The sequence below is a fragment of the Mobula hypostoma genome, chromosome 24, assembly GCF_963921235.1.
Source record: "Mobula hypostoma chromosome 24, sMobHyp1.1, whole genome shotgun sequence".
Classification (NCBI taxonomy): domain Eukaryota; kingdom Metazoa; phylum Chordata; class Chondrichthyes; order Myliobatiformes; family Myliobatidae; genus Mobula; species Mobula hypostoma.
In genome coordinates this window covers 21,295,579-21,318,940 of record NC_086120.1, presented here as the reverse complement: position 1 = coordinate 21,318,940, position 23,362 = coordinate 21,295,579, and the positions used below count along the sequence as shown (strand labels likewise).

Here is a 23,362-nt window from a genome sequence, read left to right as displayed (position 1 = left end):
ATTTTCCATTTTCAGGCTGCTGCTACATAACGCCTCTTGGTGTATAATACAATGAAAATTCCAGAATTCCTGCCGTGGATTCTCTGTCTGGACTTTCTCTCTGAGTTTCTCAACAACACCTGCCTTTTTCCTGACCGTGGACGGTGCGCCATCTGTTGCCACGCTAACAGCGTGACTCCAGTCAACCTCCAGTCTGTCCAAGGCCTCGACGAGGCTGGAGAAAACGTCATTTGCCATTGTGGTGTTTGTCATGGGCACCATCTCCACAAACTCCTCAGTGACAGTCAAAGATGCATCAACACCACGAATAAATATTCCCAATTGAGCTACATCAGTCACGTCGGTGCTCTCAATTGCAATAGAGAAGGCAATAAATGACTTCACTTTGTCTTTTAGTTGACTGTTCAAATCTCCAGCAAGATCCCCGATTCTCTCTGCCACAGTATTTCTTGACAAGCTGATATTACCAAAAGCCTGTCTCTTCTCAGGGCACACCAGCTCAGCCGCCGTCAGCATGCATGCTTTGATGAATTCCCCCTCTGAGTATGGCTTCGACGCAGCAGCTATTTTGTTGGCAATCATATAGCTGGACTTGACAGTTCCATCATGAGTCTCTCGACTTTTGGTGAACACTGATTGCTGTTTTTTTAGAGCTGCTTCAAGCTCATTTATCATTTGCATTCTGAGTCGTTATGCATACTTGTCATATTTTTCTCCGTGTGACGTCTCATAGGGTCATTTGATATTGTACTCCTTTGCCACAGCCACTTGCTGCGAGCATATCAGACACACAGGTTTGCCGTTGACCTCACAGAAGAAAAAACGATCTTTCCAATTATCGTTGAATATCCGACCTTCGATGTCAACTTCTCTTTTCTTGGAGAGCATTTTGAACCACAGCAGCAAACAGTCTCAGCCTTGCTACAGGTGTTACCTGAGTACTCTGTGTGTTTACACTGTGTCTGACAATGTAAGTGGGGCCCTAGTGTTCTTCAGTGCAGGGTGGTAGGTGCTTATGCACAGCGGGTGGTTAACTGCTGCCTGTTGTTTTCTAAGTGCACACAACGAGCTGCCAGCGCGGCAGGCAGCACAGACAGCAGTGGGAGAGAGAGCGGCTGCCGTACGGATAGATAATAAATGGTCGTGAATATACTTTTTTTTCCCCCAAATCATCCCGTAGGCCAGATTGGACCCCTTCGCAGGCCAGATGCGGCCCGTGGGCCGGTAGTTTGACACCTCTGATTTACTTGGTTTCGTACAACCTCAGGGACACTTACCAGCTTTGGTGCAGTTGGAGGTGACGAGGCAACACACGAGGTGACGTGTGAATTGCTCTAGAATTTGATTGAAAAGAAAATTATTTTCATCAAACATAAGATACAAAAAATGGTGTATTGCTCCATTCACTTAACAATAATGATTTACTAGTGAAGCACTGGCTCTTGCTTCCAGATTTCTGCAACCTCTGAAGTACGAAGCACAGTTAACTCCCTTTCTTCAATGTACTGTCATGGGCAGGTTTTGAATCTATTTTGTGCTTGGTCTACAACACTGCGTAAACTCCGAGGGTTTTTACAGACTCTGAATTTAAAGTACAATGACTAAACCAAACCAACCAGTAAATCCTCAGATTCTCCCTTGATGAAGTAGCAGAGTGTAGGTCTTATGGATGGCATTATTGACAGTCTCCTACGGCTCTTTGGTTTGATATCAATGTGTAGAGTTTGCCATAGAAATGGGACACTATTAAACTAATTGCTTGTTTGTTAAGTAAATAATACACTTTTTGGAGACTTAACAACACTGCCCTGAAGACTGTAAAGGGTTAAATAAATTAAACCTTGAAAAAGAGAGATGTAGGCTTGCAAGAATTAAAAAACTACATCAACAAAGCCATTAAGAATTTTGATACTTTAATTTGGAAAAATCCAATTCAAATCAAATTAGAACATTTATTAAAACAATTTACATACATTGTAAATGTCAGTTCAACCTACATAATCTGCTTGTTGTTTTATGGGAAGTACTGTTAAAAGTTAAGATTAAGACAACCAGGAAGATTTTAATCCGAATCAAACATTAATTTTATCTGGAGTGTTTACTGGGATGGAAATATCCTATTTTACATGGAATGTTTAATGCTGATAACAGCTTATTTTGTGATTCCAATGAAATTCCTAATCTTTCCTCCTTAAATGTTATAATTCAGACATTAAATTATAATCAATCATAAATGGGTATTTAGTGGCAATGAATGATTCCAAAATAAGTTGGATTCGTTTTAATCTCAAATGTTGTACCCGGTCCAAGGTAGAATTGCATAATGATAGAACTGCAAATTTACTCAACTTTACTATTACATTTTGGGGAAAAAAAAATTCTTCAAGGCAGTCATATCAAACTGGTATTCACCGCAAATCCACTTCCACTCCAGAACATTGCCACCTCCTTGCGCCAGCAAGCCACACAGATGCTAGTAATCAGAGTGCATGGGACCAGGTAAAGGAGCGCTGGTTGACCCGTCTGCATCAGTGCCAGAGCAATAAAAGTGATGAGAAGACCAATCCCATAAGCTGAGGAACAAAAGACAAGAAACCTGAAATGAACAACAGATACTTCTAAAAAGAATGTGAAGGAACTACAAACCCCATTTCCAGAAAGGTTGGGATATTTTCCAAAATGCAATAAAAACAAAAATCTGTGATATGTTAATTCACGTGAACCTTTATTCAACTGACAAAAGTACAAAGAAAAGATTTTCAATAGTTTTACTGACCAACTTAATTGTATTTTGTAAATATACACAAATTTAGAATTTGATGGCTGCAACACACTCAACAAAAGTTGGGATAGAGTTAAAATAAGATTGAAAAGTGCACAGAATATTCAAGTAGCACCGGTTTGGAAGACTCCACATTAAGCAGGCTAATTGGTAGCAGGTGAGGTATCATGACTGGGTGTAAAAGTAGCGTCCATCAAAAGCTCAGTCTTTGCAAGCAAGGATGGGTCGTGGCTCACCCCTTTGTGCCAAAATTCGTGACAGAATTGTTATTCAGTTCAAAAGGAACATTTCTCAACGCAAGATTGCAGAGAATTTAGGTCTTTCAACATCTACAGTACATAATATTGTGAAAAGATTCAGAGAATCCAGAGACATCTCAGTGCGTAAAGGGCAAGGTCGGAAACCACTGTTGAATGCGCGTGATCTTCGAGCCCTCAGGCGGCACTGCCTAAGAAACTGTCATGCTACTGTGACAATTATAACCACCTGGGCTCGGGAGTTCTTCGGAAAACCATTGTCACTCAACACAGTCCGTCACTGCATCCAGAAATGCAACTTGAAACTGTATTACGCAAGGAGGAAGCCATACATCAACTCTATGCAGAAAGGCCGGCGAGTTCTCTGGGCCCGAGCTCATCTCAGATGGACTGAAAGACTGTGGAACCGCGTGCTGTGGTCAGATGAGTCCACATTTCAGCTAGTTTTCGGAAAAAACGGGCGTCCAGTTCTCCGTGCCAAAGATGAAAACGACCATCCAGATTGTTATCAGCGAAAGGTGCAAAAGCCAGCATCTGTGATGGTATGAGGTGCATCAGTGCCCACGGCATGGGTGAGTTGCATGTACGTGAAGGTACCATTGACTCTGAGGCGTATATTAGGATCTTAGAGAGACATATGTTGCCATTAAGGCGACGTCTCTTCCCGGGACGTCCATGCTTATTTCAGCAGGACAATGCCAGACCACATTCTGCACGGGCTACAACAGCATGGCTTTGTAGAGACAGAGTGCGTGTGCTTGACTGGCCTGCTGCCAGTCCAGAACTATCTCCTATTGAAAATGTATGGCGCATCATGAAGAGGAGAATCAGACAACGGAGACCACAGACTGTTGAGCAGCTGAAGTCTTATATCAAGCAAGAATGGACAAAATTTCCAATTGCAAATCCACTACAATTAGTATCCTCAGTTCCAAAATGATTAAAAAGTGTTATTAAAAGGAAAGGTGATGTAACACAATGGTAAACATGCCTCTGTCCCAACTTTTGTTGAGTGTGTTGCAGCCATCAAATTCTAAATTTGTGTATGTTTACAAAATACAATTAAGTTGGTCAGTAAAGCTATTGAAAATCTTTTCTTTGTACTTTTGTCAGTTAAATAAAGGTTTACGTGACTTAACATATCACAGATTGGTTGTTTTTCTTGCATTTTGGAAAATATCCCAACTTTTCTGGAAATGGGGTTTGTAAAACAAAACTCATGCATCACCGCACTGACACTCCTAATTGAACACAAGCTAGAATCTGTCTTAAGCACAAGAAATTCTGCAGATGCTGGAAATATAAAGCAACATACACAAAATGCTGGAGGAACTCAACAGGTCAGGCAGCACCTATGGAAATGTCATAGTCAACATTTCAGGCCAAGACCCTTCTTCAGGACTAGGAATCTCCATTTGAGAAAAATTGATGACTTCTGTGCGCTTCACCAAACTCAGTTCTATATGTACTTTTTCCTTCTGGATTCTACTCATGGGTTTTATTCCCATTCTATTATTTTCTTTCAATTTTTGAGAGTTGTCTCATTCTTCAAATTTTAAATTTTATAATACACTAGTTTCAAAATGATGGCACAACACAAATATTTGAATCTTTCTACAACATTTAATTAAAAGCCATTATTTGAGTTTACTAAACCTATTAACTATCCTCTTGAAAGTAATTGATGGGTTTGGTCTTAAAAGCTTAACCTTTACTCTTGATTTGATCAGATACAAGGGAGTCTTCTCACGTCAATAGCAAAAAAAATGAGTCTTGACCCAAAACATGAACTCCTCTTTTCTTTTGCTCCACTAATTGCTCCACGTACTTCAGCATTTTCTGCATTCCTGGTTTCTTCCACTGATCAGCATGTCTGTCAAGAGTAAGCCACTCTTTGTGTTCAGATGCAGTTCTCATGATCACATGTCCATCACAGCCAAGAATTAAGAACATTTTTGTGCAGATGCATATTTTGCTTCAATTTGTTTAAATACCGGTATTATTCAGCTAGATCCTACGTGTGTTATCTCAACCATCCCATTCCAATGTTAATATCTAGAAACTAAACAACCTTACTGATACAAGTATCATTTGCACCAAGTCAGTGCATTCTCCAGCAAACCACAGCCACTCCTTATGCATTTCACTTGCAGGTTCCCTCCAAATACCACACCTTTCTGACTTGGAAAAGTATTGCTGGACCTTCATTGTTACAAGATTTAAATCACAGAACTCCCAGTACTGTGGGAGTTTAAGATGGTGACTTATCACCACCATTTCAAGGGATGGTAAGGATGAGCCATAAATACGGGCCTTACAACCAATGTCCAGATCCCAAAAATGAATATAGAAAAGCTTCAAAGGTATGGCAATGCTAAACTGAAGGAAGCAGTAATGAATCTTGAGGGCTTCCTGAGCTCTTTCTCCAATTTCTTTCTTTTTCCCCAGCATCTGTTTTGTAGTCACATGAAAATAAACGATGGCACCTACCGACTGTGCAAGCTACAAAGTAGATTCTTGAAGTCTGCACCTGAATATCAAACCTGTGGCAGTATGCCACTAACATTCCTGCAAGGAAGATATGGTGTTACTTGTTGTTGTTGTAGACGACAAGACAAATTTAGAATCAAAAGGAATTTCAGTATGACACAATGTTTTTTGTTATAAACAAGTGAATAAATTTTTTTTTAAATTCAACACACTATTTTTGCAAACCACAAAATCTGCCAACAAATCACAAAGTGCCTGTACCACAGTAAGAACTGCTTAATATATGTCAGCTTTGTTAAAAAGGATAGTTATCCAAAAACAGTGAAGGAAATCAAGCACATTTAATCAAACAAATGAAATGCCTGGGTTCACAGAAAAGCAGAGATTATTTACCTGGTATTAAGACATCACCAAAGCCAAGGAGGGAGAATGGTCTGTCACACAGTGCCAAAGGCGAGGAATTTAACCGAGGCACCTTCAGTACCATTGGGAGCTGAAGATTAAACAACAGTCTCACCAATACAACAAATCATTTCATTCCACTAAAAAGAGAAGGAAACTGTTTGCCACTTACTCAGTCTAAAGTATTTAATTCAAAATTTCAGGTACCTGGACCCAATGCAATTTATTATAGCATCAAAAACATGCATTGAAGCACTTGTGCAAACTGATACTGAATACAGACAAGGAGATTGAGGGTAAATATAAACATCACCATCACTGTGATGAGCAATATGCTCCACAAAATATCAATCAACTTTTGAAGAGGAATCTGCTCAAGTGCTATTGGCAAACATACAAATTAGTTCAAAACTTTTGGACAAAATTAATGAAATTCTAAGCAACACACATCAAAGTTGCTGGTGAATGCAGCAGGCCAGGCAGCATCTCTAGGAAGAGGTACAGTCGACGTTTCAGGCCGAGACCCTTCGTCAGGACTAATTGAAGGAAGAGTCAGTAAGAGCGTAATGAAATTCTAATATTGTTTGCTAGTGACTTATCTGTTAAATACCTAGGTCATTCTGACCAGGAAGGTTGTAAATTATTGTGATTTCAGTGCCTCTAGCTTAAAATTGCAAACAGACCATGACTCCTTACACAAATCACAACATATTAAGGACCCTTTTGAAAGTGGTGATTGTCAACATCTGATATAAACAAAAATCAGGACTAAATTCAGCTGCAATACCTTCTCCATTTCCAGATTTCCTTCCAGATGTAAACATGAATAATATCAATCTGGATAAACAAACATATAAAACCAACCCAATAAGGAATCAGAACAGGAGAATAAATATTAAACTGCAAGAATGTTGCAAATCTAAGGACAGAAATTCAGCTTGTCAGAGATATATAGGGATGGGCTTGAGTATTTTCATGATCCTCCTTCAAATTCTATGGTTAAAGTAAATTGCTGCTAGTGATGTGTGCCTAAACCTGTAGCAGTGTCCAATGTTCATTCAACAGAAGCATTAGAAACAAGACTGGTAATCTTGCTGTTCAAAAGTCAGAAAGGCAGCCCTGCATGTCTCAATGAAATTTCCTCAAATTATTTTCTGCTAGAAGGCTGAGAATCAAATATGAATCTAATTTCCTGGAAGTTGTCATCATTTAGTCACTGCTTGGCAATGCCCACACTCAGCCCAGAAGGGCACTCAATCTGCTCCACTGACTTAGAGACTATCAGTGATATATTGGGCAAGATTTCCAATGTAGTTTAGAAATATCTCTATATTTCAGTTGAAATGTGAAAGGAAATGTGTCTAGCTAGAATTTGTTGTGGCTCAATTAATATTTGAAGAAAGGCATGAGATTCAGGTTCAGCTTCACATTCTAAGGCAAACTATTGCTTTGCCTTAAGATGGAGGGGAGTGAAATCAAAGCACTGCATATTTAATACTTGAGCAGAAAATACAGTGCCAATACAAAGTATTCCCTTCCCTTTGAGGTTTTCATGTCTTATTGTTTTATAACATTGAATCACAATGGCTTTTTGAAACCGATCAAAAGAAATGACTCCTTTGTGTCAAAGTGAAAACAAATTTCTACAATTGATCTAAATTTATTACATTTATTAAACACAAAATAATCGCCTAATTACTCACCCCCTTCAAGTCAATATTTAGTGGATGCACCTTTGGCAGCAAATACAGCCTTGAGTCTGTGTGGATAGGTCTTTATCAGCTTTGCACATCCGGACACTGCAATTTTTCCCCATTCTTCTTTACAAAACTGCACAAACTCTGTCAGATTGTGTGGGGATCATGAGTGAACAGTCCTTTTCAAGTTCAGCCACAAATTCTCAATGGGATTGAGGTCTGGACTCTGACTTGGCCACTCCAGGACATTAACTTCATTGTTTTTAAGCCATTCCTGTGTAGCTTGGCTTTATGCTTGGAGCCATTGTCTTGCTGGAAAACTAATCTTCTCCTGAGTCACAGTTCTCTTGCAGGCTGCATCAAGTTTTCCTCCAGGATTTTCCTGTGTTTTGCTACATTCATTTTACTCTCTACCTTCACAAGCCTTCCATGGCCTGCTGCAGTGAAGCATCCCCACAGCATGATGCAGCCACCACCATGCTTCAGGGTAGGGATGGTGTGTTTTTGATGATGTGCAGTGTTTGGCTTACGTCAAACACAGTGTTTAGTCTGATGGCCAAAAAGCTCAATTTTGGTTTCATCAGACCAGAGAACCTTCTTCCAGCTGACTTCAGAGTCTCCCACATGCATTCTGGCAAACTCTAGCCAAGATTTCATGTAGTTTTTTTTCAACAGTAGCTTTCTCTTTGCCACTCTCCCATAAAGTTGCAACTGGTGAAGCACCTAGGCAACAGTTGTTGCATGCACAGTCTCTCCCATCTCAGCCTCAGAAGCTTGTAACTCTTCCAGAGTTGTCATAGGCCTCTTGGCGGCCTCCCTCACTCGTCACCTTCTTGCACGGTCACTCAGTTTTTGAGGATGGCCTGCTCTAGGCAGATTTACACCTGTGCCATATTCTTCTCCATTTCCTGATGATTGACTTAACTATACTCCAAAGGATATTCAGTGACTTGGAAATTTTATTGTATCCATCTGCTGACTTGTGTTTTTCGATAACCTTTTCACAGAGTTGCCTTTATGGTGTAGTTTTTGCCAGGGTACTAACTCACCAACAGTTGGGACCTTCTAGATACAAATGTATTTTTACTACAATCAATTGAAACACTTTGACTGCACACAGATGAGCTCTATTTAACTATTTATGTGACTTCTAAAAACAATTGGCTGCACCTGTGATGATTTCATGTGTCATATTAAAGGGGTGAATCCTTATGCAATCATCTATTTTGTGTTTTATATTTGTAATTAATTTAGATCACTTTGGAGAGATCTGTTTTCATTTTGACACAAAAGAGTCTTTTTGTGTTGATCAGTGTCAAAAAGCCAAATTAAATCCACTGTGATTCAATGTTGTAAAACAACAAGACATGAAAACTTCTGGGGGGGGGGGGGGGTTGAATACTTCTTATAGGCACTGTAAATATTCTACACACCTAGTGCATAATAAGAGCATTACATGACGTTTAACATATGAAACAAGTGGCAAAAATATCAGGCAGGATGATGGGGGAAAATCAGTGATGTGACTCTCATTCCAACAGACCTCGCCTTCAAACAGAGCATCTAAACCATACATTTGTACAGCAGTTCAAAGCTATCTTAAAGTGCCTGTAGGGGGAAAAACCTGAATGCAAATTATAGATAAAAAAGGGTATGAGTGCCTGGAGGGGCGGGAAGGTACAGTCACTGTACAAGATAGTACAAGATAGTTATGATCCTACCAAAAAGAGAGCAGAATGAGGGAAAAAATGAAGATTAAGTAATTAACACACACCACACACAGCCCAAAGATTTGAACAGGGCATATTTCAGGCTTTTTTCCACTGTACCTTCTCATGCGTAGAGAAATCTGAAGGACCAGCAGCCACTTCCACCATGATACTCTTGCCACTCTGAAACACAGAAGTTCACTCTTTAGAAATAAACGTCTATACTTAAAAAGTTAAACATGTCCTTCAGAATTCTCAGGAAATGGATTAGAAAAAAAAAATTCTGAATGAGCCATAATTTCCACCCCATTTTCTAACTAAGGATACTGGGGATGAGAACACAAGGGTCATAATATCCACATCAGCCAATACGTGATCTTTCGGCTAACCCCATTTTTCAGCTCTTAGTTCACTGTCTAGCAAGTTATGACTCCTAACAAGCACCTGAATGTGCATTTGTAATTTGGTGAGAACTTCTGCCTCACTCTTTTGTCTAGTATATTACTGGTTGAATGAAATAACTGTTCCCCCAAATTCCTCTGCAGTCCTTCCACCAATTAACGTAACCCCATGCAGCTTTGTTACTGAAGTCTCTGATAGGGTCCATTCTGTTTTCTTATCTACTCTTCTGGGGGAGAAGCTGACAGCGATGCAGGTGGATGCTTCCCTGGTGTCATGGATTCTTGATTACTTGGCTGGCAGACCACAGTACGTGTGCTTGCAACACTGTGTGTCCAACAGAGTGATCAGCAGCACTGGGGCTCCACAGGGGACTGTCTTGTCTCCCTTTCTCTTCACCACTTACACCTCAGACTTCAACTACTGCACAGAGTCTTGTCATCTTCAGAAGTTTTCTGATGACTCTACCATAGTTGGATGCATCAGCAAGGGAGATGAGGCTGAGTACAGGGCTACGGTAGGAAACTTTGTCACATGGTGTGAGCAGAATTATCTGCAGATTAATGTGAAAAGACTAAGGACCTGGTGGTAGACCTGAGGAGAGCTAAGGTACCGGTAACCCCTATTTCCATCCAGGGGGTCAGTGTGGACATGGTGGAGGATTACAAATACCTAGGGATACGAGTTGACAATAAACTGGACTGGTCAAAGAACACTGAGGCCTTCTACAAGAAGGGTCAGAGCCGTCTCTATTTCCTGAGGAGACTGAGGTCCTTTAACATCTGCCGGACGATGCTGAGGATGCTGTACGAGTCTGTGGTGGCCAGTGCTATCATGTTTGCTGTTGTGTGCTGGGGCCGCAGGCTGAGGGTAGCAGACACCAACAGAATCAACAAACTCATTCGTAAGGCCAGTGATGTTGTGGGGATGGAACTAGACTCTCTTGACGGTGGTGTCTGAAAAGAGGATGCTGTCCAAGTTGCATGCCATCTTGGACAATGTCTCCCATCCACTACATAATGTACTGGGTGGGCACAGGAGTACATTCAGCCAGAGACTCATTCCACCGAGATGCAACACAGAGCATCATAGGAAGTCACTCCTGCCTGTGGCCATCAAACTTTACAACTCCTCCCTTGGAGAGTCAGACAACCTGAGCCAATAGGCTGGTCCTGGACTTATTTCCTGGCATAATTTACATATTACTATTTAACTATTTATGGTTTTATTACTATTTATTATTTACGGTGCAACAGTAACGAAAACCAATTTCCCCCCGGATCAATAAAGTATGACTATGACTATGACTATCCAGTGTTGTTAATCAACTTATGTTCACTGTGCTAAAGAAAACAAATGTAACTTATTTAATGGGTCGGAATTTGTTCATAATTTTCATAACCATAATTCTCTAGCCTCAGCAATACCTTTCCAAATTTTCCCTTTACTTTTTCCAGCACCACCATATCCTTTGTATCACTTGATAATGAGTTTGGTGGCAGTGCAAGTAGTGAGGTGAAAGTAGAGAAGCTTCTAAAGGATCTGGAGAGGCTGACTGAGCAGACCAGGACATGGTAGTATGAAAAATAATGTGGAAAAATACAAGCACATCAACTTTGGTAAGAAAAAAGGAGAGCCAAATATTTCAAAGTGGTGAGTTTCAATGGTGTTGGTACCTAGGTGCTCTTCTAAACAAATAACTCAGAATAGAAGGACATTATTTTGCCAGAGGGTGATGAATCTGTGGAATTCGTTGCCATAGATGGCTGTGGAGACCAAATCATTGGGTATAAAGTGGAGGTTGATAGGTTCTTGATCAGTAAGAGTGTCAAAGGTTATGGGGAAAAGGCAGGATAAAGGGGTTGAGAGATAAAATAAATCAGCCATAATTAAATGGAGGAGCAGGCTTGACAGCCAAAAAGACCTAATTCTGCTCCTAAAATTTTCCTTCTGGTCTAGAAGCAATAGCATTGTGTTCGAAACTTTGCCATAAGGTCTGCAGAACTTTGAGATGGCTCTCCACCACCTAAAAGCAATGAGGGATGTCAAGAAATTCTGGTTATGCCAGTGATGTGAACGTCCCAGGAAATTAATTTAAGATAAAACTCTCTTTTATCTTACTACCATTCCATACAGCGGAGTCAACCACTGTGCCATGCTCTTGATTGTGGTTGTACTTCTTATAGAAACCATTAACTTCTCTGGGATTCAGAGATGTATCTCAGTTCAATAAACTTCAAGACCTTGGCCTCAACGCCTCTTTGTGCAATTAGATCATCAATTTCCTCACTTGCAGACCCCAGTCAGGTCGCATCGGCAACAACATCTCATCCATCAGCACAGGTGCACCACAAGGTTCTGTGCTTAAGACTCCTGCTCTACTCGCTGTACACTTATGACTGTCTAGCTAAGCATAGCTCCAATGCCACATTTAAGGTTGCTGATGACATCACTGTTGTAGCCCAGATCAAAGTTGATGACAAATAAGCATATAGGAGGGAGAGTGAAAACCTGGTGAGTGGTGCCATATCAACAACCACTTACTCAACGTCAGCAAGATCAAAGAGCTGATTATTGACTTCAGGAATAGGAAACCGGATGCCCATAAGCCAGTCCTCATCAGGAGATCAGAGGAGGAGAAGATTAACAACTTTAAATTCCTTGGTGTTATCATTTCAGAGGACCTTTGATGGCTTTGTTACAACGTTTGCAGACAGTATGAAGATTGGTGGAGGGGCAGGTAGCTTTGAGGAAGTAGAGTAGCTACAGAAGGTATTAGACGGAGTAACAGAATGGGCAAAGAAGTGGCAGATGGAAAATAATGTCAAGGAGAGTACAGTGATTCATTTTGGTAGAAAAAAAAATGAAAGTTGACTATTTTCAAAATGGAGAGAAAATAAAAAAGGTGCAAAGGGACTTGGGAAGCCTTGTGCAGGGTTCCCTAAAGGTTAATTTGCAGGTTGAATCAGTGGTAAGGAAGAAGAATGTGATGTTAGCATTCATTTCAAGAGGACTGGAATCTAAAAGCAAGGATGTAATGTTGAGACTTTATAAAGCACTGGTGAAGCCTTACTTGGAGTATTGTAAGCAGTTTTGGGCCCCTTACCTTAGAAAGGATGTGCTGAAACTGGAAAGGGTTCAAAGGAGGTTCACGAAAATGATTCCAGGATTGAATGGTTTATTGTATGAAGAGCATTTGATCACACTGGGCCTGTATTCATTAGAATTCAGAAGAATGAGAGGTGACCCAACACTTGACCTCTGATTACTTTTCACCAAAGCTGATATTTTACTATGGCATGGGCCTGCACAGAACTTTTGAAGTTTTAAGGAACAAAAATAAGTGGAGTATTATCTTTGTAACACCTCTTTTTTTTTGTTAAGGTTACAGATGATACAGGGAAGTTGTCTGCTTACCTGAGTGAGAAATGGAGTAATGAAGACAAAGAAAATATCATATACAAACAGAACCACCAGCAGTAATGTGCAAGCCTGGAATGAAGCAAAAAAAACACTAATAAGAGTCTGCAAATAGTTAACATTGAAGCTAGAAGTATAAGGTGTACAATATAATCACATTCCACTAACGTTACATGATGTCTATTCGTATGTAGCCTATGATAAAGTTCAGGGCACATGTTAATGAACATTGCATTTTAGTCCAACTATCAATATGTATTAAGAGACTATCAAAAATGTGAAGTAATGTCGAGAATCTATTGCTGAAACAAGAATTTGATCTTTATACAAGACTGATTTAAAATTTTAAAATTCCCACTTCTATACGGATTACTTTGAACATTTTGGACAGCAGCTCCCCAGCGTGGAGTACTCTGAGTCCTGGATCCCTGCTCAGGGCAGTGCAGTGCATATCAGGCATTGCTAAAGCCCAGATTGTCATTTGCACAGAGTAATTTTAGATGCTAAATGCTGCCTGGTATGTGAGAATGACACAGTCAAGCCTGACTCCAGCCATTCTACACCTAAAGATCTATACTGCCCAGCAGGGGTCAGGAGGAGGAAATCTGCCTGATTTTCACTAATCTAGAGACTCAAACAAATCACTTTGTCAATTATTAACCACTGAAACATAAAAAATGAGTGTAGAACATGAACATAGCATCTGCAGCATCTCTTGTGTATATCATGTGAAACTTGTACACATAACATATCTGAATTTTAAGATTCAGAACTAGACATTCAGTGCCACATGAAGTTAAGGCCACAAATTCAGAAAGCAAACAGCTTGATGATGTTTCCTTTAATAACAGCACTGTAAACCTGTGCTCATTAATGAACCTGTATTTTGGACAACAGAAAATATTGTACTAGTTGCTTTAAGAATAACTAAGAAGTGAAATTTTGCACACATCATTTTAAAAATATGAAAAGAACAATATTTTTAATGGGACATTGTCAAGAATGAGGGATGGGTGAGGAAATTTCAGATGCTTCAGGTATCCTATGAGTGCCAGGGTGGTGGTGCTGCTGCTACCTTGACTTAAAAGCAAACTGGATTTGATTCCAGTCTTCTACAGAGTTTGCTGTGCAGTCTATGACTGGTGGGTGGCAAGAGGATTAGGTTGGAGTGGATAGGATGCGCAAGGGAATGAGTTACAGGGAAATAAGCAGAGGTCTAGGACTGCTAGAATTACTCACGGACAACACTTCTTCATTGTGCTGATAGCACCCTTCCACATTGTACGAACAATTATAACAATAAAAGATGAAAAATTATGGGGAAGTTATTTTAACTGGAACGCAAAATTGATTTGATACAGATCTTTAAGACTTAAAAGGATTGCAATAAATAAATTGGATATTATTTTCACACAAAATGAGATAACAAAGGAAACAAATTAACTATAGGCACAAAAAAAAATGAAGAGTTAGAACAAAATCCTAACAAGGTGCAACTGAAACAAAGATTATTCCACTAGAAAAGGTACGTGTGTGACAAGATACACAAGTTGATGGGGGGAATAGGGAGGAAAAGCAAGCACATGTATAAATCATGCCCCTTTCAAACTGAACAAATTTAAATTTCTGTGCATGCATCTGTCTGACAGGAAACAGTAAGTTGTTGTAAAAGAAGTTAGGCAGTTGTTTTGAGAAGAGGGGAGCATTTGGAGAATATGCAGAACTGTGAAATTCAATTCTATGACATACTTGAATATCAGTATAAATGTGATGGGCTGAATGTCCCATTCATAAACTGGGAGATTCTTTAGCAATTATATTCGATTGAGCATAATAAGAGTTAATCAATTATGCAAATCAGAGGCAGTGGGTTCTAGATGGATTAGATTAACGGAGATTGGAATATGTTAAAATGAGAATATTTATTAAAATCAGATAACTATTAGAAATGGCTACAGTCAGGTTATTTGCTGCAGTCTGCAGTTACCAATCTTAAGGTTTCAAATTGGACAAGTGTGGAGTAGGATTTGTTCAAGTTTATTTGTCATTCAACTATACGTGAATACCCATAAATACAGCCATTTCCCAACGCCAAGGTGCAAGACACAGTAGCAACAGTCACACACAGCACAAAGCACACATCACACATATAAGACGTTAATAAATACAGACACACAGGAAGTCCCTGAGTCCATGAATGCTACAGCAGCATGCAGTCGAAGACAACTTGTCCTCTGGCGAGCGAACATTGGACAGCAGCACTGACTCCAATATGTACGTCACACCACAACACACTGCCTCTGGCGCTCTGTCAGAGTGCACCGACTCTGACACCTCCCCCTGGGCGGCTATAAACAGACAACACAGCGGCTTGAGGCTTCGTCTTCAAAATGACCAAGGCCGTGCAACTCCCTGTCGTTCATCAATAAATTAGTGAATCGGACTTGCAGAATCCTACATTAACAATGTTCAACGGGGTCTTGCGATCACAAGGAAAGTGACTAAGATGATCACTCGCTGTTAGACTACACACCCACTCCGTACCTCTGAAGCAGGCAGCCACACCACCTGCATCAAGTCCACTTCCTTCAGTTTCTCCACCAACGAGCAACCCACTGATGGAGTAGATCTGCAGTACTTTAAGTTCTTAATGTCCAGCATTATGATCATAAAAAATACATTTAAAAAGACAATAACACCTTTGGTTGGCCCCACAGATACTGTTGCATCTGAGTGTGCCACTATCCTACCAGATACCAGTAACATCACTATTGTATAGTAAATGGCATGGCACTGACAATTACTGTGGAGCAGAGGCAACAGGGAATCTAAGAGCACAGTTTGCTGAAAGTGGCCACGCAAGTAGACAGAGTGACGAAGAAGCTGTTTAGCATGCTAACCTTCATCAGTCAGGGCAATGAGTTTGAGAGTAGGGACATCATATTGCAATTATATATGTCATTGGTGAAGCCACACTCAGTATTATGTACAGTTCTGCCCACCTTATTATACGAAAGACATTGTCAGGCTGGGAAGGGTGCAGAAGAGATTTATGAGGATGTGGCCTGAATTAAAGGATCTCAGCAATAGGGAGAGGTTGACTACACTGGACCTTTATTCCTTGGAGCTTAGGAGAATGAGGGGTAACTTCATAGAAGTTAGTAAAATTCAGGAGGGTATCGAATAAGATGGATGGTCATATTCTCTTCCCAGTGGTGGGGAACCCAAAGTAGAGGGCACAGATGCAAGGTAGTGAGTACTGAAATGTGCTGCCACAGGAGGTGATCAAGGTGGATTCAGTTACAGCATTTAAGAGGCATCTGGACAAGTATATGGAGGAGAGGGACTTGAAGGGTTATGGGCCAAATGTGGGTAACTGGGATAGCAGGGAGGATGCTGAGGTCAGCTTGGACCAGTTGAGCTGAAGGGTCTGTTTCTGTGCTATAGCACTCAATGAGTCTTAAGTTTTCCCCACTTAGTTAACCAACTGTGATAAGCATCCAAAAAAATGAATACACAAAAAAAGCTGTGTTTTCTGAATTTTGAGCCAACATGAGCCAGAAATAGATAATGACCGAGTAATAAAAGGCATTCATTAACTGATCTGAGTCATTACACAATAAATACCTTAATATATGGTACTTATCATGCCAAAGTTCAAGCAATGAACCAGAAGAATAATTGATTAAATTATTACATTGACCATGTCCAAAAAATACAATTACAAATATGTTGCTCAGGTTGCAAAGGTAGCTTAGCATAAGCAAACCAGCTTAGTGCTGAACCTGAACAACATCTTCCAGCAATGATACACAGATAATGGATTTACAGCTCTTTACTAATCTGTCCAACCAACAAAATGCTGGAGCAGCATTACATCAAAAGCCATGACAAAGCTATCATTATTACTTTATCGAGGCTAACCATCATCCAGGATAGCCCCAAGGGGGATAAATTATCTGCTACTGTTACCGAGAGGCCAATAACAATGATCAGGATACAGACTTGAAAGTCTCTATATTATCAAAATTCAAGGTAAATTTATTATCAAAGTACATATATGTCACCATATCAACACTGAGATTCATTTTCTTGTGGGCATACTCAATAAACCCATAACAGAATAATAACCACAATAGAGTCAACGAAATACTGCGCCAACCTGGACGTACAACCAGTGCACAAAAGACAACTAACTATGCAAATACAAATAGAATAAATAAATAAATAAGCAATAAATAGCGAGAATATGACTTGAAGAGTCCTTGAAATTGAGTCCTTAGATTGTGGAAACATTTCAGTGGTGAGGCAAGTGAAGTTGAGTGCAGTTATCCCCTCTGGTTCAAGAGCCTGATGGTTCAGGGATAATAACTGTTCCTGAACTGGTGGTGTGGGTGCAAGGCTCCGATACATTCTTCCTGATGGCAACAGCGAGAAGAGAACATTATCCAGGAGGTGGGGGTCCCCTGATGATTTATACTGCTTTCCTATGACCAGGCTTCATGTAGATGTGCTCAACGGTGGGGAGGGCTTTACTCGTGATGGATTGGGCCATATTCACAACTTTCTGTAGGATTTTCCATTCAAGGGCATTGGTACTTCCATACCAGCTGGCGATGCAGCCAGTCGATAAGATCTTCACCACACACCTATAGAAGTTTGTCAAAGTTATAGATGTCATACCGAATCTTCGCAAACTTCTAAGGAAGTAGATGTGCTGACGTTCTTTCTTCATAATTCACTTACATGCTGGGTTCAGGAAAGGTCCTATGAAATGATAATGCTGTAGCAGTGTGCTACACACAGCGCTAGGATAATGGCGCGTAGTCGGTGAGTTGGAGTTGTGATAAAAAAGATTTATTCAAACTTCGCGGCCTCCTTTAAAGCCTTCCCATTCCTGCCCTCCCCAGGCAGGACTGCTGTAGGGAATGCATAATCGCAGACCCTTTCCGCGCGCGGGATTTTCCCCCTGCTGGTGAAGATGGCCTGGCGCCCTCTCTGCCGGCACGTGCCGTTTTGTGAGCCGATTCGCGTGCCCTGGAAAGTGGGTCTCCACATAACACCCCCCCCCAGAACCGGCGATACCTCCCCCAATGTCCACAGTCTGGATTGGCCTCTGTTTGGGAGGTCTGCCCCTGCGCCGCGGTGCCTGAGCCTGGACCGGCTGCGCCAAGTCCACATGGGCCGGTTTGAGTCAGTCCACCGTGAAAACCTCCTCTCTCCCCCCAATGTCCAGCATGAACGTGGACCCGTTGTTCCTGATCACCTCAAACGGCCCCTCTTAGGGCTGCTGTAGCGGTGCCCGGTGTCCGCCCCGCCGTACAAAAAGAAACTTACAGTTCTGCAGGTCTTTGGGTACGCAGGTCGGGCTGTGAAGTGGGTATGGGGGCCAGGTTACCGAGCCTCTCACATAGTCTGTCCAGGACTGCTGCCGGTTCTTCCTCTTGCCCTCTTGGGGCTGGTATGAACTCTCCTGGGCCTACCAGGGGTGCGCTGTACACCAACTCGGCCGACGAGGTGTGCAGATCCTCCTCGGGCACCGTGCGGATTCCGAGCAGGACCCAGAAAAGCTCGTCCACCCAGTTAGGCCCTTCCAGGTGGGCCATGAGAGCCGACTTCAGGTGACGGTGGAAACGCCCCACTAGTCCGTTCGACTGTGGGTGGTAGGCAGTTGTGTGGTGTAGTTATGTTCTAAAAGGTTGGCCATAGCTGACCACAGGCTGGAGGTGAACTGGGCGCCCCGTCGGAGGTAATGTGGGCTGGTACCCCGAAACGTGCTACCCAGGTTGCGATCAGTGCTCGGGCGCAGGATTCGGAGGTGGTGTTGGTGAGCGGGATCACCTCTGGCCATCTGGTGAACCACTCTATCATAGTTAGGAGCTACCGCGCTCCTCGTGACACTGGCAGGGGCCCCAGGTATCCACATGAATGTGGTCGAACCTCCGGCGGGTGGGTTTGAACTGCTGTGGCGGAGCCTTGGTGTGCCGCTGCACCTTGGCCGTTTGGCACTGCATGCACGTTTTGGCCCATTCACTGACCTGTTGACGAAGTCCATGCCAAACCAACCTGTCGGAGACCAGCTGGATGGTTGTACTGATGGAGGGGTGCGCTAAGTTGTGAATGGAGTTGAAAACTCGCTGCCGCCAGGCTGCTGGGACGGCGGGGCGAGGTTGGCCGGTAGCTACGTCACACAGTAGGGTTCTCTCACCTGGGCCTACGGGGAGGTCTTGGAGCTGCAAACCGGAGACTGCAGTCCTGTAACTAGGGATCTCATCGTCTGCCTGCTGTGCCTCTGCCAGCGCTGGATAGTTCACCCCCTGGTCTGTATGGTAGGTCTGGATAGTGTGTCCGCCACGACGTTGTCCCTTCCCAAGACATGCCGGATGTCCGTCGTGTATTCGGAGATGTAGGACAGATGTCGCTGCTGGCGGGACGACTAGGGGTCGGACATCTTAGTGAATGCAAAGGTAAGCGGTTTGTGGTCTGTGAACGCGGTGAAGGGCCTACCTTCTAAGAAGTATCTGAAATGCTGGATTGCCAGGTATAGCGCCAATAGCTCCCCATCGAAAGCACTGTATTTGAGTTCAGGTGGTCGTAGGTGTTTGCTGAAGAATGCCAGGGGTTGCCAGCGACCCTCGATGAGTTGTTCCAGCACTCCACCAACTGCTGTGTTGGATGCGTCCACCGTGAGGGCAGTAGGAACGTCCGTTCTGGGGTGCACTAGCATCGCAGCGTTTGCCAAGGCTTCTTTGGTTTTAACGAAAGCGGTTGCGACCTCTTCATCCCAGGTAATGTCCTTGCCCTTACCCGACATCAGGGTGAACAGGGGGCACATGATTCGGGCTGCTGAGGGGAGGAAACGGTGATAGAAATTCACCATACCCACAAATTCCTGCAGGCCTTTGTTGTGTTGGGTTAGGGGAAGTGGCGGACCACGTCTACCTTGGCGGGCAGAGGGTTTGCCCCGTCTTTAGCAATCCTGTTGCCTAGGAAGTCGATGGTGTCGAGTCCAAACTGGCATTAGGCCGGGTTGATTGTAAGGCCGAATTCGTTCAGTCGGGCGTAGAGCTGGCGGAGGTGGGACAGATGCTCCTGACGACTACTACTGGCTATGAGGATGTCGTCCAAATAGATGAATGCAAAGTCCAGGTCGCGTCCCACTGCGTCTATTAGCTGCTGGAACGTCTGTGCGGCATTCTTTAGGCCGAACAGCATTTGGAGGAATTCGAAAAGGCCAAACGGGGTGATGAGTGCTGTTTTGGGGATGTTGTCCGGATGTACCGGGATTTGATGGTATCCCCGGACGAGGTTTACCTTGGAAAAGATCCTTGCGCCGTGTAGGTTTGCTGCAAAGTCTTGAATGTGCGGCACAGGGTAGCAGTCTGGCGTTGTAGCCTCGTTTCGTCTGCGGTCGTCACCGCATGGTCTCCAGTCCCCCGTTGCCTTGGGCACCATGTGCAGGGGGGAGGCCCATGGGCTGTCGGACCGTCGTATGATCCTTAATTCCTCCATCTTCTTGAACTCCTCCTTTGCCAGTCAGAGCTTGTCTGGGGGAGCCTTCGAGCACGGGTGTGGAGGGGTGGTCCCCGGGTCGGGATGTGGTGCTGTACTCCGTGTCTGGGCATGGCTGCCGTGAACTGCGGTGTCAGAACTGATGGGAGATCCGCCAGGACCCTGGTGAATTCGTCGTCGGACAGCATGATGGAGTCCAGATGTGGGGCTGGCAACTTGGCTTCACCCAGGGAGAATGGTTGAAAAGTCTTTGCGTGGACTAGTCGCTTCCCTTGCAGGTCGACCAGCAGGCTGTGAGCTCGCAGAAAATCCGCGCCCAAGGAGTGGTTGGGCCACAGCGGCCAGTGTGAAGTCCCATGTGAACTGGCTGGAGCTGAACTGTAGTCGCACCGTGCGGGTGCCGTAGGTCCGTATTGTGCTGCCGTTTGCGGCCCTCAGGGTGGGTCCCGGTTCTCTGTTGCGGGTGTCGTAACTCGTTGGAGGTAAGACGCTGATCTCCGCTCCGGTGTCGACCAAAAAGCAGCATCCCAACTGCTTGTCCCAGACATACAGGAGGCTGTCCTGATGGCCAGCCGCCATAGCCATCAGCGGCGGCTGGCCCTGGAGTTTCCCGGGAATTTGCAGAGCGGTCTACAGCGGCGGGCCTCTATGCCCCACCGCTGGTAGTAGAAGCACCATTGTTCGTTGGGCTCCTCACTCCCGTCGCCAGGTTTTGTAGGCTCTGCTGCCGGGCCTGGTCTGGTCTGTCGTTGGGCACGCGGCTTGGTGATCTGTGCGATGGACGCCCCTCTCTCCTTCCTGGCATTCCACAGCACATCTACCCGGGCCGCCACCTCCCGGGGAGTCGCTGAAATCTGTGTCGGACAGCAGCAGGCGTATGTCCTCAGGCAGTTGCTCTAGGAACGCCTGCTCAAGCTTGGGGCAGGGTTTGTGTCCTTCAGCCAGGGCCAGCATTTCGTTCATTAATGCCGACAGTGGCCTGACTCCCAAACCATCCAGGTGCAGTCAGCGGGCAGCTCGCTCATGCTGTGAGAGTCCTAAAGTCCTTATGAGCAGAGCTTTGAATGCTGTGTATTTGCCGTCCTCCGGGGGCGACTGTATAAATTCCTCAACTTGTGCAGCTGTCTCCTGGTCGAGGGAGCTCACCACGTAGTAGTAACGAGTGGAATCGGAGGTTATCTGCCGAATGTGGAATTGGGCTTCTGCTTGTTCGAACCATAAGCGGAGTCGCAGCGTCCAGAAGCTTGGCAGTTTTAACGAAACTGCATGAACAGATGCGGCCTCGGTCATCTCTGGTCCAAGTATCGTTTGGGCCGTCGGGGTCACCAACTGTAGCGGTGTGCTACACACAGTGCTAGGATAACGACACGTAGTCGGTAAATTGGAGTTGCAATAAAAGAGATTTATTCAAACTTCGCGGCCTGCTTTAAAGCCTTCCCGTTCCCGCCCTCCCCGGGCGGGACTGCTGTGGGGAATGCATATTCGCAGACCCTTCCCGCGCAGGTTTCTCCCCCTGCTGGTGAAGATGGCCTGGCGTCCTTTTTGGGGCCGGCCTCTCTGCTGGCGGGCGCTGTTTTGTGAGCCGGTTCGTGTGCGCTGGGAAGTGGGTTGCCACAACGCCAAGGAATTTAAAGTTGATCCTCCGATGAGGACTGGTTCATGGACCTCTATTTCCTCCTCCTGAAGTCAATAATCAGTTCCTTGACCTTGCTAACATTGAGTAAGAGATTGTTGACATGGCACCACTCAGCCAGACCTTCAATTCCTTCCTATATACTTATTCATCACTATCTTTGATTCGGCCTATGACAGTGGTATCATCAGCAAAATTGATTGTGGCATTGGAGTTGTGCTTAGCCACACATTCGTAAATGTAAAGTGAATAGAACAGGGGTCTAAGCACACAGACCTTTGGTGCACCTGTGCTGTTGGAGATTGTGCAGGAGATGCTGTGCCAATCCAACCTGACTGCGTTCTGTAAGTGAGGAAGTCAAGGATCCAGTTGCACAAAGAGGTATTGAGGCCATGGTCTTGAAGCTTATTGATTAGTTTTGAGGGGATGGTGGTTTGGAATACAGAACTGTAGTTGATAAAGAGCATCCTGATATATGCATCTTTACTGTCCAGGTGTTCCAGCGTTGAGCGCGGAGCCATTGAGATGGCACCTACTGTGCACTCGTGCTCCTAGGCAAATTGGAGCAGATCCAAGTTGCCTCACAGGCAGAATTTGACATGTTTCATCACCAGTCTCTGAAAGCACTTCAACACTGTGGACGTACAGTTGTAAGAAAACATTTATGAACCCTTTGCAGTTACCTGGTTTTCTGCATTAATTACTCATAAAATGTGTTCTGATCTTCATAATAATAGACAAACACAATCTGCTTAAACTAATAACACACAAACAATTGTACTTCTCGTCAATACTAAGTACACTATTTAAACAATCACAGTCTAGGTACAAAAAAGTATGTAAACCTCTGGGGTAATGCCTTCTACAAAAGCTATTTGGAGTCAGGTGTTCCAATCAATGAGATGAGATTGGAGGTGTGGGTTGTAGGGGTGCCCTGTCCTGTAAGAAAAACACACGAAGTCAGGTTACTGACAGAGCCTGCTCTTCTCAAGAAAGATCTGTTTATCATGCCTTTATCTAAACAACTTTCAGAGGACCTTAGAAGAATTGTAGAGACATGA

The 23,362-nt window shown here is 43.6% G+C and overlaps 1 protein-coding gene across 4 annotated transcripts in view; it reads right to left on the bottom strand.

Annotated features, from left to right (window-relative positions):
• The window catches only part of sppl2 (signal peptide peptidase-like 2), a 48,168-nt gene that overhangs the window by 4,703 nt on the left and 20,103 nt on the right, over window positions 1-23,362 (bottom strand). For 3 of the 4 annotated variants that reach the window (XM_063032551.1, XM_063032550.1, XM_063032549.1), the window contains exons 10-15: window positions 13,154-13,228; window positions 9,458-9,520; window positions 5,923-6,022; window positions 5,530-5,607; window positions 2,413-2,573; window positions 1,278-1,334 (exon numbers count right to left, since the gene is read on the bottom strand). In XM_063032551.1, the coding sequence (XP_062888621.1) occupies window positions 1,278-1,334; window positions 2,413-2,573; window positions 5,530-5,607; window positions 5,923-6,022; window positions 9,458-9,520; window positions 13,154-13,228 (534 nt within the window). Of the gene's footprint in view, window positions 1-1,277; window positions 1,335-2,349; window positions 2,574-5,529; window positions 5,608-5,922; window positions 6,023-9,457; window positions 9,521-13,153; window positions 13,229-23,362 lie in introns of all 4 variants that reach the window. The other variant, XR_010016009.1, reaches the window with a different exon arrangement.